We start from the raw sequence: 13,651 nt of genomic DNA on the forward strand, positions 1-13,651 counted from the left end.
CATACCATGTTGAAAGCCAACATAGCGAGCACATTAGATACCATGTTCTACACTTTTGATTCTCCCTATCAAGTTAATATCAGTCGTTATAATCCTCTGATGAGCACAGCAACCACACTCGATGTTCCTCCATTATTCAAGTTACATGCATGTCGTAATAAGCTTGAAACGTCTAAGTGTAATCCGGACAGGTAGCACGTGCACAATCCATTTGCCTGAAAAGCAAAGTTCGCGATATAATCCAACGGAAAGCCACACCATAATATGAAATTTATCAGTCGGATGGAATTGTTCTCAGTCAGTGCGTCAGTTAGCATAATTAAAGTGTCTTTCCTGCATATTATTGGAATTTCAATTTCTTAATTCTTCCACATGAGTAAATTGCAAATTATTTCGATTGCAATGACCGTGCAACCGTTTATACTTTGACTTTGAGACAGATTCGTGGTTGTTCAACAGTTAAAAGGACTTCTCTGTTGAGAAGAAAGACCAACCAGACTCTCTCGTAATGAATCCGGACAAAACCAAGCTTTACAAAAGAGTAGTACTTTTCCGGATTCGGCAGCTGTGTCTTCTTGGATGCTCATACTTTCAGTAGCCAACTGCAACGGTTCATTATAAATTTGTTTGTTATATATTGTTTTGGCAGATAAAGAAAAAGCGATTTTGAAGTATCAAATTCAATAGAAATTGAGTTTTTTCGAATAAAGAAAAAGAAAGAGAGAGAAAAATAAAGAAAGTAAAGAATTTTTTTGCCACAATATATTTATTAATCTAAATAATCTTTATTAATCAAAGTAGACTGTACGTTCAATAATTTTTTCCAATATATACATAAATTATGCATATAAATTTTAATTGTTTTAACAGTAAAAGACAATTTATACATTTTTAAAATCTCTATAATTGTTAATCATTTTCCGTTGTTTGTTTCAGAAAAGAAACAGATCTCGAAATAGATGGTAAACCATAGCGAAATGGAAGGTATGATGGATGAGGCAGAACCTTCGAACCTAACTTTGCAATCATCTGTCGCGTGATCTCTATGCAGTATAGGGTCGCGTTGTCCTACGGCAACAAAGGATCCTCTCGATTGACGAGAACAGGTTGCCTTTACCGAAGTTTTTCGTGAGTTCTTGTTACACTCTGTGGTATAATATAAATCACGACTCTACGATAGAACTTGGCCTTTGTTTAAAATGGCTCAAAATAAATTATCCCTGTTGCTTTTCAGAGAAGCACGGAAAAAGAAGAATCTACATGGAAGTTAAGCTTAAAAACTTTACAAGTGTTTCATCACCCCTAACAACTACATCCATTGTATATAAAAGACCTATTGCACGCATAATAATTTGGCCTATCAATGGCTTACCCTTATTTCATTGTATTAGAGACACACAAGTTAGGAAACAAACGTTTTCCTTACACCATAAATTTCTAGATATCATTATACTAGATATAGCCTAGGTTTTTTATTTAAAGACAAGTTATTCTTCTTACTATTCGGAAGACGATAAAAAGTATTTTTCTTGGAATAGAAGTTACCGCTTAGAAACTTTATAGGATGCTAACAACCATTGATGTGACCATTATATGTTATTGTGAAAGATTCTTTTCTTGTGATGATTCGATGGTTTTATGGTTCATTTTTATTTTATTGAGTTGTTATAATCTCCTCAAAAAAATTGTACCTTTAATAATTAATTAGTTTATACTGCGAGAAAAAGTGTTTACCTCTTTTCGCTGTAAAAATAATATTATAAAAAATAAGAATCTTAGAGTTTTTTAGCACGTCATTTCTTTAATAAGTTTTTTAATCATTTATATTATATTTAATTAATTTTCTATGTCATCTGTTCTCATATATTAAATAAGAAAACCAGAGTAAATCAAAGAACATATTCTTATGTATAAACATAGAATTTTTATGAAATAAAGATAATATATTGCTATCTTAAACATATTATTGCAAAAAAAACTTTTCTCTTTTTAACAATTAAACGAAATTGCAAAACTCATATGCATCATATGACTCAATTGTGTAAGAGAAAGAAAAAGACATCTCTATAGCGGCTAATGATCATTGGCACATTTGCTTCGTTCCTGCCCACAATTAAAAAAAAAAAAAAAAAAAAAAACGGATAACATGGGAAATGAGGTTCCCGACGGGCTTTCCACCGTATGTTCATGCGGTCTTCTTTTCAGGAATCAACGCACCGCAATAACCAGCCGATACACTCCACGTGCTTCGCATTGAGCCGCGACATTCAAAAAGCTATTACACGGAATGAAAGTAGGTTTCAAAGAGCAAGGACCGCGCGGGGGAGGAGACCAAAGGATGACGGTAGATGGACAAAGCTGTCGACCAGATGAACAGGAAGGGAGTGTAACATCCCGTGACAATCTCTCTCACACACGTCGACACCGTTCAATCCCTCAGGGGCTTCGCCTGAGTTATAATGTTTTCGAGTATAAATTAAATGACCCATGACCTCGTCTATAGCTTCAAACTTTGAGCGAAATAAACGGAAGTTAAGCGTTGCATTATACCGGAAATTCCCGGCGACGTATGTGACGTATCCAAATGATTGCCATTTAATTTCGATAACATGTACTTGTCCAATAAATCTAACAGCAAACACCAACGCAGAGTAGTTGACATTTATGTACAGGCAAAAGTAAACATGCTTCAAAAATTTGTTTAACTCTTGTACGCATCGATCACATATTTTTGTATTGCAACTTTAATGTTTGTTGCGTGTTTGACGAAAACAATGTTTGTGATTTTTTTGCGAAATATTATATGATATTAATATTGTAAACATAACTTTTTATATACTGTTATTTTAAAAGCACTAGACAAATTAAGATTCCGCATCTCGTACAAATATTTGAAAAAACATGAAACAGTGTAACTGTGAGACAAGCAATTATTCATTATACGAAATAGTGTTTAAAGTATCGGACGATTGTAAAATGGGCGAAAGGAAAGCGCGTGTTGCGAACAATCGTAGCTTATGATGATTGATTCAGCGCGCGAATCAGAAGGGTCGGAACCGGGGTGTAAAGGAACCCTCCATTCTTCCCCTCTCCCTCTCGACCTCTCTCTTTTGGTCCCCTATAAATCAAAGAACGATTACACGTGTAAATATACTGGTCCTCGCTTCAGGCACCAGCTGTGCTTTACGGAAATACCCTTTACATTCTGTTTATCTACGAATCAGTACGCGTGAAAAATCGAAAACGATCCGCACGTTTCGCCGCGCCTGAGAGCGGAGAAAATCAGCTTGTCGCACGGGATCACGCGCCGATCAGCCGCGAAATACCAAAGATAAACACACTATAAGCGATTTCTTTTCTCGTAAATTGCATGCTGATGTGTGCTATTATCTGCCATGAATACGTTTCTAATTATAATATAACAATGCAATGTTTTACAAATATAAAATGTATTCTAAACGCAGATTAATAGGAAATATAATGCATTAATTACTTCATGAGACACTCGATATCTGTACGCAGCACACGCTATTACTTCTTTATTTATTACTATTAAATTTATTATTATTAAGTTTATTATTACTAAATTATTATTAGTTATTATTATTTTTAGTTTTTGTTATTTAACCGGTAACTCGTAACATAATTATGTAAATTATATTATTCTATGGCTATGCATAAAATCATTTTGTTATTGTGTTTGTCATTGTCAATGCATCTATCAATCTATCAATATCATAATTTCACGAATGGTTAGATCCTTTCATATACCTATGTCATATAAACAATAAAATAAAACTGAAACTTTATCTAATTTTCCGATGTTACATCGCGGTTTCACTTACAATTGCAATTACAGTTACAATTATAATTACAATTAACTATTTATAAAATTTCAGGAGCGACAAATATCGTCAACGATTTGACGCTGTTTGCGTGCGTGAGTCATCGCGTGTACATCAGGACAAGGAGTTTAATTTATGCGTTCATTTGTGTAAGATCGTTGAGCTGTGACCACCGAGACGCGACAGCAATCGCGAGGCCATATTTATATGGAAATCTCGACACCCTGCTTTGAGAATGGGATAATGTAAGCGTAGTCTCGAAACAAACTCTGAATGTCGAGAATTTAATCGAAAAAGAGAATAATGTCGGAAAATCTAAGCATCGCATGTTATGCAGATGCAACTCGCGTGAATGAAGCTTACACAAACTTGTACATAGAGCGGACAAAAGTGAGAGCGACTTTATAAATATAATTACGCGAATTATATCATATAAATTTGCTGTATGTACATACCGCGTCGAATAAACATATGTCGACTTTATGTCGATACTTCAATACGTTTAAGTCACCGTTTACGCGCGATCGTAACGTTTGCTCAACGCGCTGATCTCGTGCGATCGTATTTTCATACAATAACTCACGTTGTTTCGTCTCGCCGTTGTCTCCGGAAACTGAACGAATCCGCAGAATCGGGGGCGCGGGGTCGTAATAATGGAGGCAACGACCGAGTCGTACCGATCGTAGTCCCGATTTTTCCATCGACAATGGAATTTCCTGGATGACTGACGGCTCGGTCGCCAACCGATTCGCGGAGCGATCATCCGTGAACTCCCTCGTTCCTTTGCATTCCACGGGGCAACAACAGGGTTCGCAGATGCACGATTCCTTCGTGTGCGCGTATATTACGCAAAACGAAGGGAAGGGCATACCTACGGAAGATAAGAGCAATATATTTCAGAATATCCGGTCTTTGATGTACAAAGATTGATCTGTCGCGTTTTCCACCTTTGTCCCATCTTGCATCAGTTCGCAAATTCCAGCGAGATATTCGTTCCATATTTTTTAAACCGTTCAAGGCTATAATCCGATTGCAAACTGACAATGTTATTTCGTGTTTTTTTTCATATTTTTTCAAATAAGTAATGAGTTAAATTTTTTCTCATGTATTTAGAACGTCCGAGATACGGAATATTAATTTTCTTAGTGCTTTTAAAATTAATGTTATGTACAAGATTAGATATTTTTAAATATAATGTTAATAATATTATTAAATATTAAATATAAATAATATTAACACTGTATAGATTACATGATAGTTTTTCAGAAAAATTACAATTCTTTTTGCTTTTTGTGTGCCACGTAGCTTATACACTATCTTCAACATATTGATAAGATCATCAGCTTGAATTTACATATAAACTAATAGCACTTGAGATTCAAATATTTGTTAAAAAGAGATTTGGAAAACTTTTTTATTCAAAGCATTTAGTAAATTCGAAGAATTATTACATTTCGTAACTACCTATTTAATGCAAACTTCAATCTTTTGCTCCTATATTAAAAATTGAAAAAATTAAAACATAACGTGATTAAAATACAATTTTAGTAAGGTTATCAGGAAAATATCCAAACTATATTTTCTAATCATCTTTTTAATAGTCTACATTTAAACTGCATTTTAACTTTGTGAAATAGAAATTATGAACATAATTATATATTATATTCATAATTGCTATGTAGCAATGCATAAATCTTTAAACGATTATGCAAATAAAATCGTATTTTCTTTTTTCACAATATACTTTTGTTTCTTGTCTTGAAAGTTTTACGTACTATTTTAAAAATCTTGAGCATATTGAAAGGATCTGATAATTACATAAGTGCCATTGTAAATCGAAGGTCGATCACACATGCATACATGCAAGTTCTATTACGTAATCGCATAATTTCCTAACCGCGTTAGTGCATTCACGTTGCAAGTCTACTGTACAGAAGACAGCGTATGGATCTGTTCGCTTCAGTAGCTTATATGCACGTAACGTGCAGCAATCGAAGGGTTAAATGTAATTTACCTTCGACGGGAACCTAGAGGAAACTTCATGCTACGTTCACGCAGCTTCAGTCATGTGATGTGTCGCGGATAATGCACAGATGCACAGTGGTTCTCAAAATACAGATATGAACGAGGAAGCGATTACAGTAATAACCTGCCGAGAAAATCGTTCCATCTCCGCTCGCAAATCCCTTAAAATTTCAATCCAGAAGCTGAAAACGTCGTGAAACGCGACCTGATAAATGTTTCAGCTCATATGTTTTATGAATATACACGTGCATACAACACCCTATATTATTGATGAAGGCAGCACTTAATTAAGCTCACCATCGTGGAAAACTAAAGTTGCTCTGTTAGTAATTGGATATTAATTATTATCTCGGAACTCCTTAGCTTCACCGTTGTATAGCTTGTAAGTGAGTCTACTTAAACTTACAAGGTTGTACTTGGCTACATCCGTAATCTGATCAATTAGATAAATTTACTGCTTATACTATATACTGATAGATAATAGAGACAAAATTCGACAAGTACAATTTACGTAAATTAAAGTAAGTTCAGTAACGACGAAAAAATTAAATTTATTAAAGACAGCACGGAACATGTGTAGTTTATGAGAAAGATAATGAAAATAATATCAATTTTTTATTATTTTTTAATATTTTTTCATTCAATGATTTCCCTGGAGATTTTGTAAAAACTGTTTTCTCGTTTATAACGTTTGTGTTGCAATATACCATCGATATATATTTCTATAAATACTGCATGCACTATTTTGACCGCAATATCGCCACTATGCCTAGTGCAACTCCCTTCGGATACCAATAAAAAATTTGTTACCAGTCTTTTTAGTAGAAGTTTCAATAAAAAAACAAAAAGAAAATTTTGTTTTTAGATATCTCAGTTATTTTACATGTATTAAATACGAGCGTGTAAAAAATACAACCAAAAAGTCATGGCAGGTGAAAAAGGGAACTGTAAGTGACAAAAATGAAAAAATAAAAACTTCAGAAAAACGATATTTCGTAGTAATATTTCAAATCTGTTTCCAGAAAAAAATGCAATCTCACAAACATTGAATTATCTTTTTCTTTCTCTTTCCAGTTTTTAATTTCTCTAATCCGTCAAAGTATCTTTCATTGCGTGTATGCATTAGTACGATGAGAGTTCTATTCTCTTTATTCTCTTTATCTGCATTCTTTATACTTTCTACATTCAAAACAAAGATAAACATATGTTTGCGCATGGAAGAGAAAAAAAACTATAACAATTGGGGAAAGAGTAGCTTAAAAAAAAAGCATGTAACATGCCATATAATAAATGAAGCGTTCTCAGTCGGGGATCCTCCAACTAAATTGATTAACTTAATTGGCGAGTAATTCAATCGACAAAATTGCTTACGGTTTTTGTTCAAATTTTTGACGTCTATCTTAATATAATTTTTCTTTCTATGTATTAGCATACGATTGAAATCCTATCCTTATTAACAAATGCATTATTTGATAATTAATCGGAGTTTGGTTTAAACGGAAAGAAGTCTGAGAGTGGACGCGTACTTATGTTTTAGATAGAAACCTGTTTACTGGCGCCTCTGCGCACAAAACGTGCACATTGAACTACGTAGCCACGAATATATTTCCGATGGGTAACACACTATGTCCATGATTCTGTTCCATGATACGTGAGGTAAAGGTACCAATACCCGGACATGTACCTATATCCGGACACCTTTATTATTTATAAGTATAACGCGAATTAAAATCAAAGATAAAAGTATTTTTTCTTGTAGTTCGAAACTTCAGTTATCATATCCAAATGTTTATTTTCAGAAATTTATATTTTTTTAAAGGCATCCAGACACAGATACGTGTCCAGGTATAACGATTGGGCCGGCGCGGCACTCGGCAGTCACGTCGTCAAGATGCCGCGACGCCCGCGACCGTTGAATGAATCCGCCGATTTCGGAGCAGCGGACGATTGTTTCCATCGGCGAGACGGCCTTGCTACTTGTTTTCGTCGACGCTCGAAATACCGTTACCCGCGGATTTGTTACTCAATCATTCTCTTGATGAATTTCGGACAGGTGTCAAGTGTTTGTGCTCCGCGCGCGTCGCCGTGCTCCGTGCCGTGACGTGGGTGCTGTTATTCGAAACGCGCGCTCGTTCGCGCGATTGGCATTCCTGCTCCTCGTTTCGCGGGAATAATCGACGACGCGCTCAATAATTTGCATCAAGATTCAAGTGTATCAAGTGTCGTGAATAAATGTGTCGCGCGAATCGAATCGCTCGCTCGAGGCGGAGACGTCGTCAATTTAAACGGGAGTGCCGTACAGTATCGCGCGAGAAAGACGTTTACTGAAATTAGTCCGCGCGCGAATGCAATTTATTATCCGCGAGTGTTTCTCGCGAGTGTCCTGTGCGACGGGAGAAGAAGGAGAAGTCCTGACGTCCTGAGAGGAGGAGGAGGTCTTGGAGAGACATCGGGCACCGGCGGAGCAACCTTGGGGTAAGCATCATATCTCTTATCTGTATAAAATTCATATAATTCGTTTATATTTATTTAAATTGTTTTACCTCGATAAATTAGACGTAATTAGAGAAAGAGAAATTATTAAAAATTTTACTCTAGTAAAGATCTTTTTCGGTAAATAACTAATTATTGCTAAATATTTCATTAAAAGATGAATTAGAGACGCGTAAAAATTTTATCTTTTGAAATGATTATTTTGAGCATTTTTTTAAATTGAATCTTATGTTTGTATGTTACAGTATCATCGTAGCTACGTGGCTGCATAACTCCGTCCGTTGCGCATCGAGTTAGGTGAGTCAAAAAAATTCTTGAAAATGGATGTAGGTACTGGCGCTAATGTACAGGGGCTTCCGATGATTCCACGAAAAAGACTAGGATGGCCTCTCTCAGGCTTCTCTCTAGCATAACAAAAATGTACCTATAAAAATAATAACAAAATCAATAACTAAAATAATAACTAAAAAGATATTTATAATATAAGTGCGTAATTTTAATATTTATAAATTAGTTTTTCTTGCGCAAATAACACTTTAGGAATTAATACAATGTATTAAAAATTTTCCAAAGGCACGTGAGAAATAATTATATTAAAAATATTGAAGTTTATAAAAATTTGTGCGAGTTTTTGTAAATAGATTCTTTATTATGTAATAAATGTACAACATATGTAAAATAATCCTGCACTTATACGCAATCAATTTTTGGACACTACACACAATAGCTTCAGTTTGCCAACATGTTTGTTTAGTCAGATCACGCTACAAAAAAATTCGAATTTCTATTAGATATAGTATACAGAAAAAATTTTAATCCATAATGTAATGTAAGATATGATAGATTTTCTAAAATAGCTTCCTTATAACGTTATAATTACTTAAATATATGGCGAGTATGGTCGGACAGATCTGTTTGACACGTTGATTGCAGATAAGTTGTTTTAAACATATATCTTCAAAAAAAGCTGTTGACTATCATTTAGCTGCACTTGAATCTATGGGTAGATTTGGTATATCACGCATTTCTTTCAATAAATAGTACGTAATAATTTCAATTAATTGCCGAAAAAATTGCATGGTTGAAAATACGATATCAACAGTCCGATGCACAAATATTAAATGTAATAATAATGTTTTTTAATCGTGTGTAAATTAAACTGCAATAGAAGTTGTAAGACTTAATTCCAAACGACAAAGACAAAAATCCAAGTTAAATTGCAATAATCTTGATTGTACAAAAAATATATATAATACGATGACAGAGAATATACATCTTAAATAAAACATGTACACGAGTACATGTTTTATTACTATAAAAGAATCACGATTTCGCCTTCTGCCATTTCGCAACATTCCTGATCTCTTTTTCATTACATACATACACTAATGATATACCTAAAAGCATAGTAAATTCCTTATCAAAATTAGGCATTTTTGTAAATATTTTCATATATATATATATATGGATCTACGTACAACATATTTCACACTTATTAGATTATTGATATTAAAATGATATAACGTAACCCTGTTCAAATAGTATTGGTTTAAACAATAATCTAATTATGTGCAACTCTTTAGTTGCACAGTTAATTCATCAATGTAGCGCTATGTAATAAAATGTATGTTTAATCCAGTATAATGTAAATTAATTTTGGAGATATTTCCACTAATTCGTTTAATGTTCCTTACTGCATTTTTATTAATTTTCACTCCTATCATTTAAATATTTATTAGTTTACATAAAGTGAACATTATGATGTCGTATAACTATATCATTTGTAATAAAATATCACATATCTTTCACTAAGAATACCATTTTATCAACTGTGACAATCTGTTACAAAATAATGTAAATATATCTATATAATTTCAAATTTTCAAGAAATTATTAGGAATAAAATACTATTTATATATATCATCTGTGTAATATTTATCTATATTGTATATTTATGAAGGCAATATAAATTCATGTTTTAGTTATAACTCACATATGGTTTTTTTTACGTTTCTTCTTTGTAAATGTTATATTATACGAAGAATATGCCCGGAAAGTAATGCAACATGCTTATTCTCCCAATTGATTCTTATTAGACAAAAATAATACCTTAAGGAAGCAAATAACGACTAATATGTATGTAAAATATAATAATAATAATAATAATAACTTTATTACAAACATACAAATTTGATATTTTACAAGACCGACAAGTATACAAAAGTAAGAAAAATATGTGTATGAGACATCAGCAATACTGCTGTTGCGATATTCGACCGTAATAAAGTAAAAAAAAAAGAATATAAAACAAAAAGGAGAGAAATGTAATAAACAAAAATTTATAAAGATTATAGAATAAACTATGAAAAGTGAGATATAATAAATTGAGCGATTGCTGAAATTAGAGAAGATCTAACATTTAAAAACAACGAGTTAAAATAGTTAACCACAGTATAACAGAATATGCCACTGAATTTTATAGATTGATTGTAATGCATAAAAGTACGTTCTAGTAACAAATATTTAGAATGGTGCTGAAATGAAATTTAGAGTTTGCGTGAAGAACATAGTGCAGTCCAAAATATACTACTGTTTACTGAAAATTTATAGATTACATAACTATAGATTATTTAATCTAATTGTAATGTATAATGAACTATAGATTTTCAGTACTGTCAATTTATAATATTTCGCAACGCATCAAGAACAAACAAGTTATTTTTTGGTCATTCAGTAAGATCGTCTAATAATAATAATGTCTAAGCAAAGCACGCCAGTAATATATTGAACTGCATATCTGTTTCACAATTGCATGCCTCTTTTACACAAAATTTAACAATTAAGTTAATTATGAATTTGTAATTGAATTGAACTTAGTCTATATAAATTAGAGTAAATTAAGTAAGGAAATAGAAATCACTTTAATCCTGAGGGAAACAATAAAGATACTAATACTACTATTACTCTACTATTACTACTCTATTACTATTACATACTATTAACACTACAACTATTACTACTAATAAATTGCGAATAAAAAAAGATTTGTTACATTACTTTCTGGACATTCTTTGCAATACTGCCAAGTTATTTCAATATTAATTTCAGGTAACAATCAAATATATATCCCAGTCTTTAAAGCTCTAAAGATGATCAAAAGTTAACCCTTTTTAGCAAAATAAAAATACAATATTACAAAAGTTCACAGTTGAGGTGTATCTTTGACAATATATGTATAGTCAAAAAGTATATATATATATATATATATATATATATATATATATGATACTTTTATTTAGAAAAAATAAAATTAAGTATACTGATTAAGTCACTTTAAATATGGCTTTTAATAAATTTAGCAAGACAGTAATAGTGAAAAAATATTGCATGGCTGGAACATTTTATACAAATAAGTAATAATGGGGATTCAAATTTCTTGCTTGAAAACTTTGAATCAATTTGATTACGTACAGATTCGAATTATTTTGAATATTATTTAAAAAAGAAAGTCTAGAAAGACTTCCTTTAGAAGTATTCAAATATAAAAATTAATATTTGATATTAAATTCAAATATCGAAATTAATATACAATAATAATTGAATTGTATTTACATGAACTTTTTTGCTCATTTTGATGAATAGAATACACCTCTGAAATAGCGGCCCACATTTATGTTACACCCTGTATAGATCTGCGTTTTGAATAATATGAAGCAGTTTTAGGTTTTCGTCATATTCAAAGTAATTCAATATGCCTAAAACCCATTACTGTTAATAAATAGTGCTTTATAATGACAAGTTAATCGTTGCGATAGTGTTAATCATAAAGGCACTTGAGTGAAAATGCATTTTGCAAATATCTCAAAATTAGAATTATCTGTTATAACATTAAAACAATGTTTGATCTTACTATCGCGAATCAAACATCGGCAGTGCCAATAGTTGAGGAATGTTTGATATATTATATCATTTTTCATAAATGCAGACTTGTCAAGTTACTAAAATAATACATATAAAACAATACTCTGGAATGTAGTAAACTATTTTCAAAATAATACTTACAACTTCAGGCCCGATTGGAATGTAAAGTTCAAACAACAATTGATAATGATCATGAGATTTGAAGACTTTCCTATTTAATATTTTCTAAAATATAGTTATAAATTCATATATTACATACGTATATTAGGCACGACCGAAAGAATTCATTTATGTGTATTAGAACTTGAAATTTTATGCAGAAATCTAAAAATCTGCGAATAATAGAATAACATTATTGTCTTTAGTTTCAGAAAATGATTTATCAGTTTTATAATTAAAGAATTCTGAAGCGTCAATATTATACGGTATTAACATTGATACGTGTGAATTTTATCGAATATTATCATCTCTCAATCGGTCGTGTCTATCGCAAAAAAGAAAAAAATATATTTAAATTCTCTGTATAAGAGTCCAGACGGCAGAACTCCTCAAATAATTCATAAACTGCCAAAAGCTGCCTTTAGCGAATAAGTAGCTTAACACGACATTGTCGAGGATATGATTATTCTGGTAATGAAATATCTGCCTTGACTAACGTTCTAGCTTACAAAGGTGTAACCTCGTCAACAATTTGTATGTCTGGCGCCTCTCATTAACGGAATCAAGATACTAGGACTTTGAGCCTGCCTAAGGAATGGGTGTTGCAATAATTCAGCTGCCGTTGCCCGTTGCGCTGGATCACGCACGAGCATTCGCTCAAGGAAACCTTGAAGGCGTGGACTAACCTGAAAATAAAGAACATACGTTACTCATTTTCTGAATTTAGAACTTACAATTGTCTACTGACATGATGAGTTTGTGTTAAAATTAATTTAAAAAATGATTGATCTTACTTTATGAAAATTCTTTAGTTTTGGTGGTGGCATATCCCTGATGCGTCTCATAGCTTGTAGAGGTGGCTCATTGAAAAATGGTGGCTCACCGTCGATCATTTCAATGATCATTATTCCTAACGACCAGATATCCACTTCAGGTCCATATGGCAACCTATAATTAAAGATAAAACAATAGTTTTAGTTACCAGCCAAATACATGCCTTTTGGCAGTTTATGAATTATTTGAGGAGTTCCTCCGTCTGGACTCTTATACAGAGAATTTAAATATTTTTTTTTTGCGATAGACACGACCGTATAATATTTGCCAAAAAATTGAAATAATCGCGATATTTAAAGTCACCATCTCAATAGAAGTCTAAAATATCTTGTATTCTAAAGTTTTTAAAGAAAAATGCAAGAAAATTTTAAAAA

General features: G+C 32.3%; 1 protein-coding gene and 1 long non-coding RNA gene across 5 annotated transcripts in view; one reads left to right on the forward strand and one right to left on the reverse strand.

Annotated features, from left to right (window-relative positions):
* The first annotated feature begins 998 nt into the window (after nt 1-998).
* Nucleotides 999-2,138, forward strand: LOC139808084 (uncharacterized). The gene is made up of 2 exons (XR_011730785.1): nt 999-1,128; nt 1,235-2,138. It is a non-coding gene; the product is annotated as an uncharacterized lncRNA (long non-coding RNA).
* A 6,853-nt stretch (nt 2,139-8,991) lies between these two features.
* The window catches only part of Mbt (serine/threonine-protein kinase PAK mbt), a 52,033-nt gene continuing 47,373 nt past the window's right edge, over nt 8,992-13,651 (reverse strand). For all 4 annotated transcript variants that reach the window (XM_071770070.1, XM_071770071.1, XM_071770073.1 and 1 more), the window contains 2 exons: nt 13,238-13,391; nt 8,992-13,129 (listed from right to left, as the gene is read on the reverse strand). In XM_071770070.1, the coding sequence (XP_071626171.1) occupies nt 12,968-13,129; nt 13,238-13,391 (316 nt within the window). In that variant the 3' untranslated portion in view covers nt 8,992-12,967. The remainder of the gene's footprint in view (nt 13,130-13,237; nt 13,392-13,651) is intronic.

The sequence above is a fragment of the Temnothorax longispinosus genome, chromosome 2, assembly GCF_030848805.1.
Source record: "Temnothorax longispinosus isolate EJ_2023e chromosome 2, Tlon_JGU_v1, whole genome shotgun sequence".
In the NCBI taxonomy this organism is placed as follows: Eukaryota; Metazoa; Arthropoda; class Insecta; order Hymenoptera; family Formicidae; genus Temnothorax; species Temnothorax longispinosus.